The sequence below is a fragment of the Convolutriloba macropyga genome, chromosome 12, assembly GCF_964194025.1.
Source record: "Convolutriloba macropyga chromosome 12, txConMacr16.3, whole genome shotgun sequence".
NCBI lineage: Eukaryota > Metazoa > Xenacoelomorpha > Acoela > Convolutidae > Convolutriloba > Convolutriloba macropyga.
This window is the reverse complement of record NC_134479.1, coordinates 15,529,221-15,551,759: the sequence shown is the minus strand read 5'-3', so window position 1 is coordinate 15,551,759 and position 22,539 is coordinate 15,529,221. Positions and strand designations below refer to the sequence as shown.

Below are 22,539 nucleotides of genomic sequence, written 5' to 3'. Positions count from 1 at the left end.
ACTGGGGGTCATAAAAACACTGTGGGGGGGGGGGGGGGGGCAGAATAGATCACTGAAACCTTAGGAGATTTTTTTCATGCGGTTTTTCGCTTGACTGATTTTTCGTCTGACCCATTTGACTTTTCGTCCTCAAAAACGGGTTGAACAGGTAAAGCCCCGATTGTATTAAGTGGCTGAGCAGCTCTCTTAGACAAAAATATGCGAGTCACCGAAACTTCTTTGAGGAGACAATTGTATGGTGCGCAGGCCGGTTTTTAATCTTAAAAATTGGACCTCCGCACTCACACCCCACACCCCCTTCTTCTGTCACCCCCACACCTCATATTCCCCCGTGCACCTTCCCCTGCTCCCACTCCGCTCACCCCCCCCCCCCCACCCGAATGCTAGTATCCCTGAACCCCTGCTGGCTACAACCGCTCGCCGGTCCTTTCAGTTATACGCTTGTCGGTTATGTTTTCTTAGAAGTTTCTCATTTTTTCTTCTGATGTTGCTTGTTTTATGAATATGAATGGGTTTGCTTTGACATAATGCTGAAATTCTAGGAGGCCTCGACCTCCACACACCCCACTCCACCCCCACGTCACACAGCTACCCCACGCCAAACATCACACCCTCACCAAGTTCTCCTGTGCCATGTAAATTTAACGGTATAGAAGTCAATTTTGTGATTTGGACCCCCCTCCCCCCAACAGCTTAAGTTCTGCGCGCCGCCATCCCCCATCCATTCGGGAGCCTGCCTAGGTTAGCTACAAAAAACCAAAGCCAGTTATGTTTTTTAGAAGCGCTGGATCCCTCCGGCTACTTCCTGGCACCTGACTGTGTATCAGCTTCACAATTCTGTGGACAAGGTTTCGTGTTTGCATCAGGGAATGAGGAAGGTTTCCTTACTGTGCACATGCTTCCGAACTCCATCTTGTCGATTGATGGCAAAACCAAACAATGGAATCCAAATCTATTGAATCAAAGTAAGTGTACGGCTATTAGGGTAATATTTATAAGCAAGTTCAGCTTATTTGAAGTTCACGAAATTCGAGAGTTTTTGTCAATATTGTATTGTACGCTTGGCAAACAAAATAAGTCAAAATGAGAGAGGAAATGTTAATTTGTGGTTACGACTATCGGTCGCCTTTTTCATGTGGGGGTATAGGTTCTTGTTGCATAACTGTAAGTGTGACAAACATAATATATTTGTTTCAGAAGTTCCCTGCTTGACCTATACTTCACTGGCACATGTGTGGGATCAGTTCAAACCATCTGGTCTCGTTGAGCATTTAGTGAGTCTTCTATTTCCATTCTTTTAAGGATATAAAACGCAGAATTCTATCTTCTTCGTACATCTAACTTAATACAATGACTAGCTGAAGCGATGTTTGCCCATTCCTTATTCCCCGCTTTCGGGATAATGCAAGTAAATTTTGTGCAAGCACAAGCTAGTTCAGAAGATGCGAAGCCATATACATTCAATGCCAACTATAATGTGCCAGACCTGAAATATTCGAGTAATTTCCGTGTTTGAGTACTTTAATGCTCTCTCTTATTTGCCATTTTTAGGTCGATGAAAACGGTAAATCACACAAAGTGACAAGCAGTCTCTACCTGAGTCAGTATGGCAACTTAGCATGTGGAAGAGAAGATGGATCCATCGTGCTAATACCAGCGATAGAACACGCAGCTCTCAAGCTACTCGCTTCTCAGTACTCAAAACAGTTGGGACTTCCCTCGTATTTTGTCATGAAAGGAGGACACAGTTCCAAAGTTACATGTTTACTCTATCCCTACCAGGAATCGCAGAGATACGACAGGTCACTTTTTGTATCGGGTAAGTTTCACAACAAGAGGGCTCTGCCCGTCTGTGCGTAGCACTCTGCAAAATGATCCAACATACTTGTCAAGTGTGACAAAATTGAATGATTCATAAACAACGTCATAAAGCGACTTTTCCCGGGCAGTTCCAACTCGCGCTTTTGAATGTTGTTAGAAACTTGGCTGACAATTTAGTGAACCGCCATTTTCGAAGAGAGATGTATAAGCAATCCAAAAAGCGCATATTGTACAAGAACAACATTGCCGTAAAAGAGCTTCAAAAAATAAGAATTGAACAAAGACTAATTGCAAAGCAAGTTATAGCAATCAAGCAATTCACGTGCAAAGTGAGAACTTTAACAAACTGAGACTAAGGTTCAAAGCATTATAAATTGGGAAGGGTTGCAGTGAGAGAACATGTTTGAACTTCAGAAACGCGGAACTTTTGAAATGCGGACATTTATGAGAAAAGATACGGAGTACGGACAAAAATACGGACAGTAATGGGACATAAGTAGATATTTAATAGCCGGTAAGTGATGTCAGAGGTTATTATTGATCTTTTTTAGCAATCCTAAGAATTTGGATTGTATCGATACTCCGTCATTTTTGTTAGATGTTTCTCTCAATAACGGCATTTGCGCGTGCGTCATTATTTCTTACTCTCTGGCAAGAGTTGTTAGGTCATTGGCGTGATTAGGTTTTGATCATACGCGATTTACCTAACTCAACAAAATGACCTAGTTTAAGTTCGAATTCGTTTAAGGTCAAAGAAAGTCGTAGCTTAGTTCAGCTTCAAAGAACACTTCTTTCCTATGTTCACGACCTGACTTGAACGATTGCAGCTAATGATTTCAATGACCTCGAAGCATTTGCTTTTTGATTTTTGCTTTGTTCTGCTTCTCCTATGTCCCTTTGTCGAATTTAAGATAGCTGCTATGGGATTTCTATTGATGCATTAATTTAGATCCGTTCCTTTTTTACAATCCAAAGAATTGGATTGTATTGGCATGCTGTCTTTCTAATGTTCTCACTCACTTTTCTGATGACTTTTAGCTTTTGAAACGGGATAAACAGGTAAATCTCGTCGTGCAACATAGATCTCAATGGCTTTAGTGGGTTTTAAGATGCTTAATGCACTGATGCTGCTGGTGACATCTAAATTTATGGCGAAAAAGTCACTTTTTGAAGTTTTGACCACAAATTGGTTCTGTTTCTCTTGTTGTTTTTGTGTTATATTGTGATACAAACTTAGTTACTAAAAGTTGTAGTGATTTTCAATTTTTTATTTCAAATTATTTACCATCTATGGATTTTTTTCAATATTCAAGGGCAAGTGAATCAATTTTGAAGATTTAATTATAAGCTATTTTTGAAGGTTTTATTTAATATTTGCGATTTTTTTTTTCAGGTTTTCGTAAAAAGTTTCGTCCTTTTTCTAGTTTACGATCTTTGGGATCCAATGAATTGTTTTTCGATTTGAAGATGGTTTACTGGATATTTTTTCGCGGCAACGAAATAGTTTTGAAGGTACTAATAGCAGGAATTTTAGCAATTTTTGTAAATTTTTCGTAATATTTTGCCATTCTTTGAGTCTTTTACTTTATGCTAGGCGACATGTTTTGTCTTATTTCATCTGGATTTAAGATTTTAAGTCTTTAAGATTTTAATGTCAGGAATTTTGGGCGACTTCTCTTTAAACTTTGTCTTATGGGAGTCATCTTTTTCAGTCGTGGAATCAATGAAGCTTTTTCTAAGCTTGTAATTGTATTATTGGCTAGATTTTTTGGCATAAATTATCTTTTAAGTGCATTAGCGTCACAAATTTTAGCAAATATTTTGTAACTTGGCCTAATTAACATTTTTTGTTTCTGCCTCTATTTGTAACTTGTAATTGCAAATCTAATTGCAAATGCCTCTATTTGTAACTTGTAATTGCAATTCACGTGCAAAGTGAGAACTTTAACAAACTGAGACTAAGGTTCAAAGCATTATAAATTGGGAAGGGTTGCAGTGAGAGAACATGTTTGAACTTCAGAAACGCGGAACTTTTGAAATGCGGACATTTATGAGAAAAGATACGGAGTACGGACAAAAATACGGACAGTAATGGGACATAAGTAGATATTTAATAGCCGGGAAGTGATGTCAGAGGTTATTATTGATCTTTTTTAGCAATCCTAAGAATTTGGATTGTATCGATACTCCGTCATTTTTGTTAGATGTTTCTCTCAATAACGGCATTTGCGCGTGCGTCATTATTTCTTACTCTCTGGCAAGAGTTGTTAGGTCATTGGCGTGATTAGGTTTTGATCATACGCGATTTACCTAACTCAACAAAATGACCTAGTTTAAGTTCGAATTCGTTTAAGGTCAAAGAAAGTCGTAGCTTAGTTCAGCTTCAAAGAACACTTCTTTCCTATGTTCACGACCTGACTTGAACGATTGCAGCTATTGATTTCAATGACCTCGAAGCATTTGCTTTTTGATTTTTGCTTTGTTCTGCTTCTCCTATGTCCCTTTGTCGAATTTAAGATAGCTGCTATGGGATTTCTATTGATGCATTAATTTAGATCGGTTCCTTTTTTACAATCCAAAGAATTGGATTGTATTGGCATGCTGTCTTTCTAATGTTCTCACTCACTTTTCTGATGACTTTTAGCTTTTGAAACGGGATAAACAGGTAAATCTCGTCGTGCAACATAGATCTCAATGGCTTTAGTGGGTTTTAAGATGCTTAATGCACTGATGCTGCTGGTGACATCTAAATTTATGGCGAAAAAGTCACTTTTTGAAGTTTTGACCACAAATTGGTTCTGTTTCTCTTGTTGTTTTTGTGTTATATTGTGATACAAACTTAGTTACTAAAAGTTGTAGTGATTTTCAATTTTTTATTTCAAATTATTTACCATCTATGGATTTTTTTCAATATTCAAGGGCAAGTGAATCAATTTTGAAGATTTAATTATAAGCTATTTTTGAAGGTTTTATTTAATATTTGCGATTTTTTTTTTCAGGTTTTCGTAAAAAGTTTCGTCCTTTTTCTAGTTTACGATCTTTGGGATCCAATGAATTGTTTTTCGATTTGAAGATGGTTTACTGGATATTTTTTCGCGGCAACGAAATAGTTTTGAAGGTACTAATAGCAGGAATTTTAGCAATTTTTGTAAATTTTTCGTAATATTTTGCCATTCTTTGAGTCTTTTACTTTATGCTAGGCGACATGTTTTGTCTTATTTCATCTGGATTTAAGATTTTAAGTCTTTAAGATTTTATTGTCAGGAATTTTGGGCGACTTCTCTTTAAACTTTGTCTTATGGGAGTCATCTTTTTCAGTCGTGGAATCAATGAAGCTTTTTCTAAGCTTGTAATTGTATTATTGGCTAGATTTTTTGGCATAAATTATCTTTTAAGTGCATTAGCGTCACAAATTTTAGCAAATATTTTGTAACTTGGCCTAATTAACATTTTTTGTTTCTGCCTCTATTTGTAACTTGTAATTGCAAACAGGATTCTGTTGGCCTTCAAATTAGTTATTAATTGCTCTCAAACGAAGTTTGTAGCAATTATATTAGTCCTGTCGGTCTTTTTTATGCGATTTTTCGCTTGACCGATTTTTTGTCTGACGCTTCTGACTTTTCGTCCTCAAGAATGGGATAAACAGATACCGCCCAGTGGACATTAAGTGCTTTTATAGCCTTTCAGCTCTGTTTCTGCTCAAACTGTTTTGGAGACTTATACTTATGTTGTGGAAGGCGGTTCTTGGAGGTTGAAGACCCCTCCACTCTTGAATCCCCAACTTTTGCCCCATCCCTCACCGCGCGCTGTTACCCCCCCCCCCCCTCCAACCACTATTGCCCCCATCAGCCCTCGGTACACTCCCCTCTCCCGTTTCTAGCTGCTTCTCGCTAAAAACACAAATTTTTTCTAGTTTGCCCAATTTCAAGCTTTTTGAAAATTTTCGACTTTTGATTTTTGTTAGCCCTAGGTGCCAAGGAACCTCCTCTAGGTTTTAATAATAGGTTACTGCATAGTTTATAGGGCTAATGGAATGGTTTCAACATTTTAACCTCACGACTTTGCAATTTTCAAATTTCTGGACATTTATTTCTCCTTATTTAGGTCTTTCCAGACGCAGGGGCCAGAAAACCTCCTAAGGGGTTTGATAATAAGTTACTGAAAATTTTTTTTTGGCCGTGGTATAGGTTTCAATTTTTTTATTGTCACAAATTTTGCATTTTTTTAAATAAAACTTGCTTTTTCAAGTTTTTTGAACATTTTTGTCGTTTTTTTTAGGTTTTTTAGACTCAAGTGCCAAGGAGCCTCCTCTTGGGTTTGATATGTTACTGTATAATTTCTATATGTAATGGAATGTCTTGCAAGATTTTAACATCACCAGTTTTACCATTTTTTGTTGGTCATGGATTAAGTTTCAACTTTTCTAATATCACAAGGTTTAGCATTTTTTTTAAAACTTGCATTTTTTTCGAGTTTTTTGAATTTTTTGTTATTTTTTAAGGTTTTTCTGGCCTCATGAGCCACGGAAATTCCTCGAGGGTTTGAGAATATGCTACTGCATAGTTTATAGATGCAATGGATTGTTTTTCAAGATTTTAATATCACGAATTTAAGCAGTTTTTCAAAATATTTTAACAATTTTTCCATGTTTTTGAATTTTTTTTCGGCACCAGTGCCCTCCCGCAACGTTTTGTAATAAGCTGCTGCATATTTTCTACCTTTAAGGGAATGGTTATCAATATTTTAATGACCCGACTTTTTGCAACTTTTTTAAATGAAATTTAAATTTTTTTCAAATGTTCGGAAAATTATTACCGTGTTGCATTTTTATGGATTTTTTTGAGCCAGTGAACTATTTAGGGCTTAAAATAGGGATACTGGTTGGTCTCTTGAGACAATGAAATGGTTCTTATTATATTAGTATCTTGAATTTTAGCAAGATATTTTTAAAATTTGCAATTGTCTCCAAAGTTTTTAAGTATTTTTTGTCCTTTTCTGAGTTTAACGACCGATACTGGCCAAACAAACTTTTTAAGTCTTGGAGATGGGTAACTTGACAGAACGTTCAAGACAAAAATTGGTTTGATTTTTTTGCCGCGAAGTTGACGCCTTTTGTTTTTAGTTTTGCCTTTTTTCTATATGATTTATTTAGTAACAAGGCTAGAAAACTAGAAGTTGAAGAGTCCAATCCCATCATGGAAAATATTCCTATCTCTCTCTCTCTATCTTTGTAGATGCCGAACTTCAGCGGCTGTTATGTGGCGTAATGTCATCATCTCTTATCCTCATTAACAATGAGTTATAGTGGAAATATTTTTCATCATAAATGACTTAACAGGCTCTTTTTAGGAAATCATTGTTAATTGCTCTCAGAAGCAATTTACCGAATATTTTAATCCTATTTGTCACTTTCATGCAGGTTTTCGCTCGGCCGATTTTTCGTCTGAACCATTTGACTTTCGTCTTTGAAACGGGATAGAGGTTGTGCCCAGTTTGCATAAAATTCTCTTAGAGCCGTTCAGGCCACTATTCTTCAAGTATGCGATTAACAGAAACTGTTTTGGAGACGTAAACTTGTGAAGGGCGGTTCTATGAAATCGATTACACACCCCCACCCACCCACCGCCCCCACATCAGGCCTCCCAATCCACTTTTGCACCCCGCTGCGCTCACCTTAAGCCCCTTCAATTAATCTAAAGCTAGCCTCACTTAACCGTGGCTAGCTAATGAGGAAGCCAACTGCTCGACGGATGTTTTAGAGCAATTCGAGCGACGTTAGTCCTTTAAGTTTATGTTTTTTTTCAGCTAGGTAGGATGGCGTTTCTTGACATTTGAATTTTTTGCAATGTTGAATTCTTTCAAGTATGTCATATTTCTCGAGAGTTTTTAGTGGCCAGTAAACACCTTTCAATGTTTTTGCGTAGGTTATTGGATGTATCCAAATTTGGTCTTCTCAGTGAAAGCTTCAAGGGTTTTAGTAATGATTATTTTTTGTTTAGTTTGATTATTTTAATTTTGGTTAACTTTTGAGACTGTTTTTTTGGCTGGTGTTGCTCAACTGATCTGCTGGTTTGATAAAATTCTTGGATTGTTTTTCTGGATTTGTCCTGCTGTGGTTTTTTATTCACCCAGCAGAATTTTGTTCTGATTTACCTCATTTGGCCGCTTTTTCGATGTTTTGTGTGAAATTTTCTTGTATTCTCTATCATTCTTCTCAGTGGTCTCTTAAACAGCACTTGCGTAGCAAAGCAACCTAAAAGTAGCAGAATCAGTATCAAAAAATGAAATCAAAATAGAGAGGGGATAAACCCATAAAGCCCAATTTTAGATGCCCGCTACTTGAATTTTGTTCTTATGTCTTGGCTATGATCTAATTGTTTTTCGAATTAATTTTACTCATTCAGTCTTCTCATTAAGATATTTTATTAATTGGGGTATTTTATTAATTGATCCTATTCCAAGTTTGCAATTTTAAGAGTCATGTAGTCATAAATGGCATGAACAGGACAGGACGCCTGGAGAGCAGTAAGTAGCTTTTTTAGAACCTTACGCGTTATTAGTCTAGGTATGCAACTCACGGAAACTGTTTTGAGGTGACATAAATTCATGGTATGAAGGACGGTTGTTAAATTTTGACGCCTGGCGACCTCCAAACCACTCTCTCCGCTACCGCCTACCATGCACCTTCCTCCACTTGGCGATTTGGAACCCGCGTCCAGTGCTCCAAACTCCCCCATCATTTGAACCCCCCCCCCCCCCCCCAGAGTCTCTATACGCTACCCCCCAGTAATGCACGCACAAATTCTAGCAACCTTTAGCCCCAGCTGGCTACTACAGAAGCGAGCCACACGCTGGTCGTTTGAAAGCAATTCGCTTGATGGTAGTTTCTTATTTTTAATTGCACTCAGACGAAACTATTGAAAACACGTTGGTCTTTTTTACAATTCGAAGAGGAGTACTGGTTTTCTACAGGTGTTTTCTAGCTGGAACGATTTGATTTTCGAACTATGAGTTTAACAGTAGCTTAGTTTCTAGGAGCTGCTGGTAATGCTCAAGGCCGGAAGGTCATTTTGAGAAGTTTTTTTTCACCTAGCAGTTCCTCCTCCCTATCCAATATACAGAACACGCCACCCACCTACACCTCCGCGTATCTGCGCCACTTCAATCTAACTGCCCCATCTACCCACCACCCATATCTAACTCCGCCACATATCTACCATTCCCTTGCCAAGCTACCTCTTCTCTTATACCTACCCCCTCACATACCCAGCAAGCAATTTACAACCAACATCCCCTCAAACTGGAAAGTGAGCCTGCTTTTTTCAAAACACTTAAATTCTATTAGGTAGATTTTTTACTCAATTTTGTTTAATTTATGCACAGTATACGTAGATATATTGAACAGCAGCTCCTTCCCGTTTGTATTTCTGTCGTCTGCGGTATTCTACTGGCTTTTATATGCAAAAATTTTGCTTGCCGGTTTTATGCGCTTTTGTTCTAAATCATTCGTTGAATTCTCGGGTGACTTTTTCACGCTTGTCTTCTTTTTATGGATCTTTTCAATTGCTCGCACTCGTAAATGGTAGTATTACAGTTTAGCTATGGCGAATTTTGATTTTTCGAACTAATTTCTTTTTTTTTCGATTCCAAGCTGTTACTTTACCTTTGACATTTCTTATTGAAAACCATGGTATTCAACACGCTTTTTCTGGAAGACTAAACGCTTTGAAAGCCATAATTGTTTTTCTTTTAATTTGTGAAACTGTCTTTTTGGTTTTTAATGATCTGCTGGTCAAAATTTTGTCTGCTTTTTGGATCGTATTTCAGGACTTGTCCTGTAATTTTTGTTTTATAAGATGTCTTCACTGGCTGGTTTTAGTAATCCTTTAAGTGCTTAGTGTGGTGCAGTTGCTGGGAAGGCCTGAATTCAATATTCTGACGGCTTCTCAACTGACTCTTCCACGCTTGCGGTCTTCGTTTTTGAGTGAAATCAATTGCTCTCACTCAGAAATTTTTAAGTTTTTTGCTAAAGAAACAGCGATTTTGGCATAGGAAATCTTATGGGCCTGATAACGGAGTTGTGCATGCTTCTCTCGGAAACTTTGGGCTCGAATCCAGCCCTGGTTGTAGGTTTTTGCACCCATAGTTAAAAATTTATCTGTGCTACAGCTCTACCGAAATTTAATTACCCCACCCGTCGTTCGAAAGTCGTTTTTAGAGTTTCTGCATCTTCAGGAGCGAGGGAAACTCCTCCAGGGAGTGATAGTAGGTTATTTCATAGTTTCTAGTGGCAATTGAGTGGATTTCAACATTTTAATATCACGAATTTTAGCAATTCTGGTTTAATGGATAGTTTATCGAGACAATGGAATCGTTCTGCGGATATTAATTTCAGCAACATTTCGATGCAATTTTTAAAGAACATTCTCGTCATTTTCTGAGTTTATCAATCTTTAAGGGCCAGTGAAGCCCTTTAAGTTAGATGGGTTACTGGACAGATTCGGGAAACAAGAAAAATAGTTTTAAATTTAATACCGCGAAATTTGGAAGCTTTTTATATGTTTTTTTTTGCAATTGTCAATTCTATCCCAAACTTGTTTTTATATGTCAAGCAGGTTTCTTTTAGGCGACAGGGAACCAGTCTTGGAGATATTAATATCAGGAATTTTGGTGACTTTTCATTAAACTTTGTCATCTGGGATTCATCTTTTTCAGTCTGGGAATCAATGAAGCTTTTTCTAAACTCGTAATTGCATTATTGGCTATATTGTGTGGGTGGCATAAATTTGACGCTTTTCCTCTTCATTTTTGAGTGATATAAAGTCACTCAAAAATTAAAAGTTTTTTGCTAAATAAACAGCTATTGTAGCATAGTAAATCACCTGGGCCTGATAACCGAGTTGTGATTTCTACTGTCGAGGACTCTAGAGGTTGCGGGCTTGATTCCCACCCTGGTTATAGATGTTTTGCACCCATAAACAAATTTATCTAGGCTATAGCGCTCTATGAGTTAAATTGCCTCGACTGTCTTTCGAGAGCAATTTGTCCGACTTCAGTCTGTTTATGCTTAATGTTCTTTTTAATAGCCGCCCTCATCTTCTCAGCCGGCTATTATAGCGCTCCTATTTTTTACAATTCAAATAATTTGAATTGTATTGGGGCGCTGTGTTTTTTTTAAGATGTGTTCACACATTTTTCAATGACTTTGATCTTTCAAAACGGGATAAACAGGTAAAGCCCAGCGGGTATTAAGTTTCATTAGAGGTTCAAAGTGAGCTTCAGTGGTCCTTCAAGTGCTTAGAATGGTGCAGCTGCTGGGATGCCCTTAATTAAAGGTTAAAAGGTCATTTTTAGAAGTTTTTGGGCTCAAAATGTTGCAATTTTTAATATTTTGTGATTTTTTTTTAGTTTTAGTCTTACGTTAAAGTTTTTGAGAAATGATGAAGGCCTTTTGCGAGACAAAATAACTTGTTATGACGTTTTTATGAGCTATATGTTTTGGTACTACTAATACAAACATGCAAAATGATACTAATTTTTGCAATTTTTTTCGAGTTTTTTGAAAATTTTTTCATTTTTTGAGTTTTTCCAGCTTCAGGGGCCATGAAGTGTCCTTTTTGGTTTGACAATAGAGCACTGCTTGATTTGTAGTAATAATGGATTGGTTTTCAACATTTTAATGTCTCGAATTTTTTTGCATTTTTTTAATACAAAATTTGCAATTTTTTCAAGGTTTCCTAAAATTTTTGTCAATTTTTGATAATTGTCCATTCTCAAGTGCCACAAAAACCTAATCCACAGTCTGATGAAAAGTTACTGCATGGTTGTTGGCTTCAATGGATTTGTTATCAACAATTTAGTTTTACGAAATTTAGAAATTTTTTGATAAATTTGCAATTTTATTAAGATTTTTCAAAACATTTGTCTTATATTCAGTTTTTCTTGTCTCAGTAGCCAGCTAACCTCATCCAGGCTGTGATAATATGTTATCAGATAGCTGCTAGGAGGCAACTGAATGGTTTTCAGCATTTTAATATAACAAATTTTTATTTTTTTAAATTTGAGATTTTTTCTAAAAAATTATTGCCTATCGATCTTTGAGCCAATGAATTTTTTAATGCTTGGAATTGGGTTAATTGATAGCCTCTAGAGACAAAGAAATGATTCTGAAGATATTAATATCGCCAATTTTCATTAAAATTTTATTAAATTTTGCAATTGATTTCATTTTTTATATTTTTCGGTCATTTTTGAGTTAATCGATTTTCAAGGGCCAGTGAATTTTTTCAGGTCATGCAGATATAATACTAGACCGATTTCGAAAACACAAAATGGTCTTGAACATATATTTGAAACATGTATTTTTAAAGGGATGAATTTTTGCCTAAGGGAAAAAAAGCTTCAATAGTTTTAGTAATGAGTATTTTTGTTTAGTTTGTATGATTGTTTCAGTTTCTCAATTTTTTGAGATGATTTTGTTTGTGTTTTGGCTGGCTTTGTTCAATTGATCTGCTGGTCAGGTAGAGTACTTTTGAAGTTTTCATTCAATTCTTTGAATTGTATTTCAGGACTTGTGCTGCTATGTTTTTTTACTTCGTCGAGTAAAGAAATGTTTCGCTTTACCTCATTTTGCCGCTTTTTTGAACATTTTGCGTGATATCTTTTTGACTTCTCTAGGCTAGTTTCTCTCTTCTCTCATTCTGCTACAAGTGATTTTGATCATCAGTTGTTCAGCAAAGCAATTCAAAATGATCAGAGTCAGTATAAAAAAATTGAAGTCAGAAGTAGAAACGGGATAAACCCATAAATCCCAATTTTAGATGCCCGCTATTTGAACGTCGTTCCTATTAGTATTAGTTACCATCTCTAATGCTTATTGGTATTGATAGTAGCCCCTGTAGCCTCTCTCTAAGAAACAAAAGTACGTTATGTTCAACTACGAAATGCCATCAAAAATAAATCGGACTTAAAAAATGTTTTTGTACAAAAATCTTTTTTTTCAATATCTTCTATTCTTTCAATCCCAATCATGCTTATTGGAATCAACGGCGGCTATTTTCCGGCAATCTGCCGGGTATGTTTGTTTGTTTATTTTTCTAAGATGTGTCTGAGATCTTGTTTTTTCCAATGCCTCGTGTTCTCTGTTGGTTGTTCGCTTAGATATGATTAATGAAAATAATTTTGCCTGGTAATCATAAAATGTTTGATCTAGTTGCAATTTAAATTGTGTATTCCGTTTTCTAATCGACGCCACTTATCTTTTCCCTTTTGTTACTTCCATCTCATTATGTTTTCCAGATAGTGCATTTTATCCAAAAAGTTTATCACCATTTAAAAATTTTCCGACATCAGTTTGTCAATCAGCGTCGAGGGTGTCAATGGTGCGGAATGCGCGTTGTTTTAAGTTTTTTCGTTGTAACGTAGTATGAAGCGCGAATTTGAAGTCAAAATCAAGCAGTAAATGGGAATCCATTACTTCAATTTAATATTGTTCTTGTTAATAGCCGCCGTCAGCCTATCAACAGGCTATTATTTAGGCGCTCTCTTTTTTACATTCCAAAGAATTTGAATTGTTTGGGGCGCTGTGTTTTAAGATTTGTTCACACATTTTTCAGTCCTTTTGATCTTTCAAAAGGGGATAAACGGGTAAAGCCCAGCGGGCATTAAGTTTCATTAGAGGCCCAAAGTGGGCTTTAGTAGTCGTTCAATTGCTGAGGGTGGTGCAGCTGCTGGGATGCCCTTAACTTAAGGTTAAAAGGTCATTTTTAGGAGTTTTTGGGGCTCAAATGGTTCAATTTTTTATGCTTTTTTGTGATTTTTTTTGTCTGATTAGTCTTTGGTTGAAATTTTTAGAAGTTGATGAACGCCTTTTGCGAGACAAAATTACTTGTTATGACCATTTTATGAGCTATATGTTTTGGTACTACAAACACAAACACGCAAAAAGATATTATTTTTTGCAATTTTTTCAAGGTTTTTTGAAAATTTTCGTCATTTTTTTGTTAGTTTTTGCAGCTTCAGGGGTCAGGAAATCTCCTTTAAGGTTTGATAATAGGGCACTGCGTAGTTTCTGGTAGCAACCGATTGGTTTTAACATTTTAATGTCTCGAATTTAGCTTTTTTTTTGATATAATCTGCAAATTTTTTAAGGTTTCCTAACGTTTTTGTCAATTTTTGAAATTTGTGCATTTCCAAGTGTTGAAAAACCTATCAACGGTCTGATAAAAAGTTGCTGCATGGTTGTTAGTTTCAATGGATTTGTCCATTTAACCTTTCGAATTTTAGAAATTTTTTGATAAAATTTGCTATTTTTTCGAAACATTTGGCTTTCATTCCTTTTTCTTACCTCAGTAGCCAGGTAACCTCCACCAGGGTTTGATAGTATGTCATTAAATGGTTCCTAGAAGGCAATTGAATGGTTTTAAATTTTTTATCAGAACGAATTTCTATTTTAAATTTAATTTTTTCTAAATTTTATTGCCTATCGATCTTTGAGCCAATGAATTTAAGGCTGGGAATTGGGTTACTGCATAGCCTCCAGGGACACGGAAATGATTCAGAAGATATTAATAGCAAGATTTTCAGCTAAATTTCAGTAAAGTTTGCAATTGATTTCTTTTTTGAAAATTTTTTGGTCATTTTCGAGTTAATCGATCTTCAAGGGCCAATGAATTTTTTTTCAGGTCGCGCAGATATAATACTGGACAGATTTCAGAAACAAAGGTTGGTTTTGACATTAATTTTCTGTTTTTTTTCAAACTTATTTATCTGATTTTTAATTGCTCTTGAACGCAGTTCATAGCAATTATTGTAAACGTGTGTCTTTTTTATGCAAAATTTTCGCTTGACAATTTTGACTTTTCGAGTGACTTTTACGCCCTTGAGTTTTTGCGTTTCGCGTGATCTAAAATTCTCTCTAAATCGCAATTTAAGCAGTTGAACTCAATTGGCGGTAATTTAATTTTAAAAGTCAGATGAAAAGTGCGCCGAAACTGGTTTCATTTTTTACTTTAAATCCTAATAGTTGTATGTGTTAACCTCTAATGTGGTTATTTATAGCCCACTATAGAACTTTTTAGTTCCATTTAGGCTTTTCTGCCTCCTCCCTCCCCCCGACTGAAGCAGGCTGCAATTGATTAGAGCTCCTACTAGTCGTTCAAGAGCAATTCTTCCGACGTTTAGTCGGTTATGTTTTTAGAATTGGTTGTCCCAATTCACTCATAGTCCGTTCCAGGTCTAGTTTTTTTTTAGTCGAGGAAAATTCGTTGAATTGAACGTCAGGACTTGTCCTGCTATGTTTTTTTGTTTCGTCGTCTGACGCTCTTTTTTCGCTTTACATTTGTTCACACAGCACAGCTGAAAAAGTCAAATTTTTGAATTACTTCTTCCTCTCACTAAACAGCATTTGCGCGCGTGACGTCATTTCGCTCTACCTTTCTCGTTTCTTCTGATCACGTTTCTCGTTTTACATAAGTCACGACTTTCACGTTTGACTTCTGACATACCTCACTCATTGTTTTCAACTGAATGGGTTTTAAGTCCATTCACACAAGAATTACGCAAGATCCAGCCAAGGTCAAACCCGGTCATTGTCATTGAGAATTAGGGTATCAAATTTCAATAGAGTGTTTGCTAGCTGACATTGGTATTAAGTTTATTAGCTTTCAGTTTAGAAGCTGAACTAAGTATAGTTTTAGAATCCAACTGAAACTGCACGCCGAATTAGAACACTTTTTGACACTGAAAAAAAAATAGAAAAAATTCGGCCAGTTTACCTCTTCTTCTTTCTTTTTCTGTTTCAATCCCGATGTGCATCAAGAGCGTTAACGGCGGCTATTTGCCGGCAATCTACCGGCTATGTTCTGTGTTGTTGTCAATTTACAGTCCAGCACTTTTGTGGCTATTGTGCATTAGCTTGTCGGCATTGTTTAATTGCTCTCAGACGAAGTTTAGCAATTATATTTGTCCTGTGGCCTTTATAATGCGAGATTTTTCGATTGACCGATTTTTCGTCTGACCAATTTGACTTTTTGTCCTGAGAACGGGATAAACAGGTAGTCACCAGAGAGAGGGCATTAAGTTCTCTTAGAGCCTTTCGGCTCACTAGTCTCTAAGTATTCGTTTTACAGAAACTGTTTTGAAGACGTATATTTATGTTGTAAACGGCGTTTCGTAGAGTTTGCCCCCACACCCTCACACGCCATTCAGGCCGTAAGGACTCGGCCCCACGCAGCCAAAGACCCCCCCCCCCCCCCCTACCTGTTCACCCCCTCCCCCCGCTGCGCTCACTTCACGCCCCTTCAGTTAAGCTAAAGCTAGCCTCACCAAACCGTAGCTAACTAGTGACGAAGCCAACTGCTCGCCGATCGTTTGAGAGAAATTCGCACGACAGTAGTCGGTTATGTTTTTTTGTCTTTCAGTGTAATTGAAGAGAATTAGTGAACATATCCAAATTTTTAAAAAGATGTTTGTTGAGCTGTTAATATCCGTTTATTTTTGCACGCATCTACTGTTTATAGGAGGCATGGACTTCTCTATTGTGATATGGAATCTATTGAGTGGTCAGTTGATCAGAAGATTTGTGAATCATGCAGGACAGGTGGAGAGATTGTTCATTCCACCAGAGACATGCTGCCCGCGAGTCAAGGTTTGTTCGAATAATACAAACGTGGCTTTTTTCATGCCCCATCCGCTGAGTGGGGAGTTTCTGTTGCAGATGAATTTCTCGGGTATGCATTTTCCCAGAGATTAACAGAGTCCGGGCGAGAACTTCCCGGACAATAGACGTAAGTGAACGTTATGAATTTGAGTCCTGAGCAAATTTAAAGTCTGAATCTAGTTATTAACGCTCTCTTACGGTTTTCAGTCTGTTGCAAGTTTTGGAATAAATTGTTCAGTTAAGCGTATTTCAGTTCAGAATAATTTTGAACCATGCTATGATTAAAGTTTTTGCGAAACTTTGAAACCTCCGTTGTGTACTGAATGAAAACAATAGTATTTTTCCCTTAATAAAGGTACTGCTCATTGTGTGATTGTGTTTTAGCAATGTGTAGTCAGTGTCAGTTCCGATCATGGTGTAAACTTGACCTCTTTGTCAGAGAGGAACACTATCCTGATCGCAGGTTGCCATCTGTTCCCAGTGAAGACTGTCAAGTGGAAGCCATCGCATGACTTCATGCTGGTCCAGACAACCGATGGCACTCTCTATGTCTGGCACTTATCCAGTGGATACCTGGATAGGGTTATACAGGTCAGTTGTCTGGTCTATAGTCAAACAAGGAGCCTTTGTTTCGAGCCAGTTAATGAATGTATGGTTTGTGGCTTGAATTGGCATGTAAACCAGAAATTATAATAGGATCTTCAAAAAATGAAAATTAAAAAATTATTTGTCCGCAATCAAACATTTTTTAAAGGTTGCAGGTACAAAGGTTCCAACAATTAGATGATTCAGTTGGGCTACTGGGTAAAAATAAATTGGGTAAAAAAAGAACGGTCTATAGAATCTAAATTCATGGAAAGACAACTATATCCAAAAATTGAAAGTCATCGTACTCGAATTTGAGTTAAGCCGTTGAAAATAGAACGCACGTTGTGATAATATCACTTCATGGTACGGCAGTTAAAAAGGATGTCAGGTATTTTTTGTAGGAATTTCCGTCCCAGATTACAATCTGTCTGTGGAAAAGAAAACCTTCTGATTCCTTGGAAACTGACTTTAATCATGTGTTTTGTTAGGGCTCTGAGGCAGAGGATATTTTGAGTGCGTGTGACGAGATGGAACATGAAGTGTCCATAAGAGGCAACTTGAGAGATGCGTTCAAGCGCAGGAATGTGGACGCACTAAAAGATATGGCAATACAGCAGATCACCGAATTGGCAGTACAAGGTATTCCAACAATTCTATTCATTTCATTGTATTTCGAATCATCATCAATCAGCATTGCTTTCTCAACAAAATAAGCTTGAAAAATAGAGCACAGAAAATGTTGCTCGAACGATAACAAGGCGTTTGTTTGAAAAAAATCTATTGTATCATTATCGGTGCCCTTTTCCAATCTAGAGATAGAGATGACTTATAATGTTGTAGTCGGTATCAGACATAAATAAGTGGTTCCATTTATGAGCCCTTGCAATTTCCCTCGTTTCAGGAGATGGGATCCCCCCGCCCCTTCCGCCAATATTATCAAACAATCAGTGGGAATGGTTGTGTATTACGTATAACAACAGTTAATATAAATTTATTCAGACGATGAACAAGTAGGGCTCTTTTTTAGAGAAGGGAGCTTCAACTGGTGCAGGTGGCGATGTGAAGGCAAGTAGCAAGGCATCCAATGGTGGCAACTTCAGTGGCCTCAATATCTGTCCAATCAGATTGAGCCCTAACGACTCGTATTTCCATGTCCTCTTCTTCGACACTGAGGCTCTCGTCATTGAACTGCTGGCGTGCGATAAGTTAGTATAGGCTTCGTTTTCGTGTTGGTTTTCTTTGTTTATTATTGAGAGAAAAAACCTGACCTGGCGGCTATGATTAAGGCGCTCTTATTTTTTTACAATTCAAAGAATTTGAAATGTATTGGGGCGCTGTCTTTTTTTAAAGATCTGTTCACACATTTTCATGATTTTTGAAGTCAAATTGGAGTAGTGATTTTGGTCACGCCGAAACAGGAAATGGAGCGAAAAAGCGAGTGGTTTTGCGGCGTGATATTTTTTCGCTCCAATTTTAAAGTAGAGTGAGAAAACGCTGTTTGAACAAAAATCCGCTTTCTCGCTTTGGTTTTTTGTTCAATTTCACTTTGATTTTTACTGTTTTTTTTTCGATCAGAATTTTTTTGAATGCTTTTCGCAATCAATTCATAGTTCATTCTAGGCCTAGTTTTTTTGTTAGAATCAAATTGAAGTTTCTCGCTATTGATTTTTCGTTCTCGCTATCGGCATTTTGACATTGATTTTCTGTTTTTTTTTGTGTTTTATCTGATTTTTAAAAAAATGGTGTTCCCAATTCACTCAGTCCGTTCTAGGTCTAGTTTTTTGTTCAATTAATGAAAATTCTTTCAGTTATACGTCAGGACTTTTCCTTCTATGTTTTTAAATTCGCTTTACCTTTTGATCGCGCTCTCCTTTCACTTCTTTCATTTTACTTAAGTAACGATTTTCACGTTTGACTTGTGACTTACTTCACTGTTTCAACTGAATGAATTTTGAATTCTTTCGCGCATTGAAACATGCAATGTAGCGAATACGGCCAATGTCAAAAGAGCAGAATCAAAAGAGACGGGATAAACCGATAAAGCCCCATCTTTAAGTCATTGTGCATTAGGTCATCAAAGTTTATTAGAGCTATTGCTAGCTGACATTAGTATTAAGTTTAATAGCCTTCAGTTGCTAGGCTGAATGAAGTGCAATTTTAGAATCTAACCGAATATGCAGAATTTACACCAATTAAAAACGCTGTCAGCCGCTCAACGGCTATTATGTAGGCGCTGTCCATTTTTTAATCGCTTTACCTTTTGAGCACGTTTTTTGTTTTACATAAGTCAACGATTTTCACGCTTGACGTCTGACTTATTCACTCACTGTTTCAATTGATCGGATTTAAATTCTTTCACGTATTGAATTACGTAATGTAGAGAATACCGTCAAAGTCAAAAGATCGAAGTCAAAAGAAACAGGATAAACATTTAAAGCCCGGTCATTAAGCCATAGTTCATTAGGTTATCAATGTTCATGAAAGCGATTGCTAGCTAGCATTAGTATTATGCTTAATAGCCTTGAGTTTCGAGGCTGAATTAAGCGTAATTTTAGAATTGGACCGAATATGCAGAATTTACACCAAACAAAAACGCTTCGACACTTTGAAAAATTTTATCAATTTCTGTCTTCTAATTTTTTTCTTTTTCTGTTTCAATCCCAATGTGCGTCGAGTGGGTCGACGGCGTCTATTTTCCGGCAATTTGTCGGCTATGTTTTTCATTGTTCTTAATTAATGTCAATCCTGATACTTTTCTGTGTAAAGCAGGAGTTAATTTTTTATCAATTATCTGGTAAAGCATTACAGTTTCATGACAAAAACAATAGTTCCTGCTACATTGATTTTTTCTTTGTTGTGTGATTCTTCGGGCTACGTCTTTTATTAGTTGTCTTCTCTTTTTTTGTTACGAGCATTTGATCAAGCGCCAAGAACTCAAAAATTGCATCTGTTTGATGTATTCTAGCAGTAAGCAGCTGAATTTGTATGAGTGACGTCGTTTGTTACTCTAATAGTGACAAACGACGTCTTTTGCATGAAAGATATTGGTGTTTTAAGTTCGATTTGAAAATATTCGTAGAATTTGAGTTCAACCTCATTTTCTGCATCTTCATCAATTATCTGAATTTGTTTATCATTCAAACTACTCAATTCTTAAAAAGTAAAGGTGACTGTGAAAGGTGATATCCAGAATTCATTGACACCATTTCAGCAACCAATCTGATTGATTAGTACTGATAATTAATAGCCGCCTCATCTTCTCAGCCGGCTATTATAGCGCTCCTATTTTTTTTTTTTACGACTCGAAGAGGAGTATTGGTTTTCTCTCGGTCTTTTTTTTTTACAGGAAGTACTATTTGTTCAGGTGGCGTTTTGACCTATTAGTGAAAGCGAGTAAAATTGCCGTGTGAACTAATTTTTTCTGAGCGAGAGAATTTTTTTGTTCATGCGCTGCGTTCAGTGAATGACTTTTTGACTTTGAAAAGAGTTTTTGAGAGATTGACGCATATAGATGACAGTTTTTAGCCGTATTTTTCGTCCATTTGGCCTACTTTTTGAAATTGTAACTTAGTTTTTTGTAGAAGTCAATTTTGTTTGATACCGCATAAAAATGCAACCATCTGAAATCGATGCCACAATGTTTTTGAGAGCTTGATAATGCGTTTCAAGTGGAAAATTGGCCCATTTTTCTCAATTTTTTCCCCCCATTTTTGGTTTTTTTTTCGTTAATTGCTTCATTTTTGGCTTTTTAAGCGGTTTTTTTACCAATTTGGTACATATGTCAACCTCTTTTTGATAATTCCTGAATTGGATGCCGCTTTTTGACGTGAGGTGTTTTTATTTTATACAATTGTACAAACTAATTGTACAATTGCACATACTAATCCAATTTTGGCGGTTTTTGTCAAAGTTTTCAAGTTTTTGTTTGTATTTTGAGTTTATTTACCATTAAAATTCTTTTGGTGCACCATCGTTGGTTTTGGTTTCGTTTTGTTGCTAATTTAGTTGTTTCTGGCAACAACTCTTTAAAATTCAGTGAAAATTTTTATCCCATAATTTGAACATTTTTTTTGCAAATTGTTCTACTGTTTCGCAATTGCGCTCTTTTCACTTCTTACTGAGACAGGAGGATGGTTATGTAATGTTGTTAAACCTCGATTGCTTGTTAACAAACAAAACCATGTTTTCATTTTTTCATTTTGAATTTTAATTAGATCTTCCGATTTTCTTTTGATTTTTCAGAAATTGCGAATTATTTTTTCCATTTGTTTCATAATATTTGTATTCTCCGTATTCTAGCATATTTATTTCTACCATTTCCCTATGAATTACAGTTTTATTTGCCCTGCCTGTTTTTATTAATTTGAAAATAATTGATTTGAACTAATATTTTTTGTAATTTTCCTTCGAATTTTTTGTTTGATTTGAACTAATATATTTTGTCATTCTCTTTTGAAGTTTTTTTCCAACTGATTTTCTTTAACATATGGTACTGAGGTTTTGCTACCTTCACTTTTACAGTTTTTGAGCAACTCGTTTTTGCGAATTTTCTTAGGGCTTGATTTTGGTAAAAATACGATTTTTTTATTCTTTTTCATTAGTAATTTCGATTTGATTAATTTTTTGTTAATTGTTTAGTTTTATTGCGTTCATTGTGATTCAAAGCGATAACTATTGTTTACAGTTAAAGCGACAAAGTTTATTCAGTTACCAATTGATTTCTGTTTTAAATTGTTAAATTGTTTCGATTGAGAGTTTACGGAAATTTATAAATTTTGTAACAACTTTCGGCCATTTCTTGCAGTATTCAACTTTTTCTTATAAATTAACATTTTGGGAGCCTAACTTGGCTTGATTTTTGCTGCTCACGTACTCTGATGTTTTCAATTGCGTAGAAACAATTGGATTGTTTTGTGTACAGGAATAAATTTTTCAGTTTAGTTGGTTTTATGTGATGTCTTCATTTTTTTGACGGAATTTTCTCTGTTGTTAGTAGTCACTTTATTAGAAAACAGTTGATTTGAAAGGTAATTCTCTCATGCAGACGACTCTTCGAGTCGTTTCCGGAATTCTTCCGGCTATGTTTTTACGACTCGAAGAGGAGTATTGGTTTTCTCTCGGTCTTTTTTTTTTACAGGAAGTACTATTTGTTCAGGTGGCGTTTTGACCTATTAGTGAAAGCGAGTAAAATTGCCGTGTGAACTGAGCGAGAGAATTTTTTTGTTCATGCGCTGCGTTCAGTGAATGACTTTTTGACTTTGAAAAGAGTTTTTGAGAGATTGACGCATATAGATGACAGTTTTTAGCCGTATTTTTCGTCCATTTGGCCTACTTTTTGAAATTGTAACTTAGTTTTTTGTAGAAGTCAATTTTGTTTGATACCGCATAAAAATGCAACCATCTGAAATCGATGCCACAATGTTTTTGAGAGCTTGATAATGCGTTTCAAGTGGAAAATTGGCCCATTTTTC

The 22,539-nt window shown here is 36.3% G+C and overlaps 1 protein-coding gene across 2 annotated transcripts in view; it reads left to right on the top strand.

The window, feature by feature from the left end:
- Nucleotides 1–22,539, top strand: part of LOC142350668 (WD repeat-containing protein 7-like) — a 134,740-nt gene that overhangs the window by 57,696 nt on the left and 54,505 nt on the right. For both annotated transcript variants that reach the window (XM_075402596.1, XM_075402594.1), the window contains 7 exons: nucleotides 780–965; nucleotides 1,198–1,274; nucleotides 1,552–1,819; nucleotides 16,341–16,468; nucleotides 16,865–17,071; nucleotides 17,557–17,707; nucleotides 18,096–18,273. In XM_075402596.1, coding sequence (XP_075258711.1) covers nucleotides 780–965; nucleotides 1,198–1,274; nucleotides 1,552–1,819; nucleotides 16,341–16,468; nucleotides 16,865–17,071; nucleotides 17,557–17,707; nucleotides 18,096–18,273 — 1,195 coding nt within the window. The remainder of the gene's footprint in view (nucleotides 1–779; nucleotides 966–1,197; nucleotides 1,275–1,551; nucleotides 1,820–16,340; nucleotides 16,469–16,864; nucleotides 17,072–17,556; nucleotides 17,708–18,095; nucleotides 18,274–22,539) is intronic.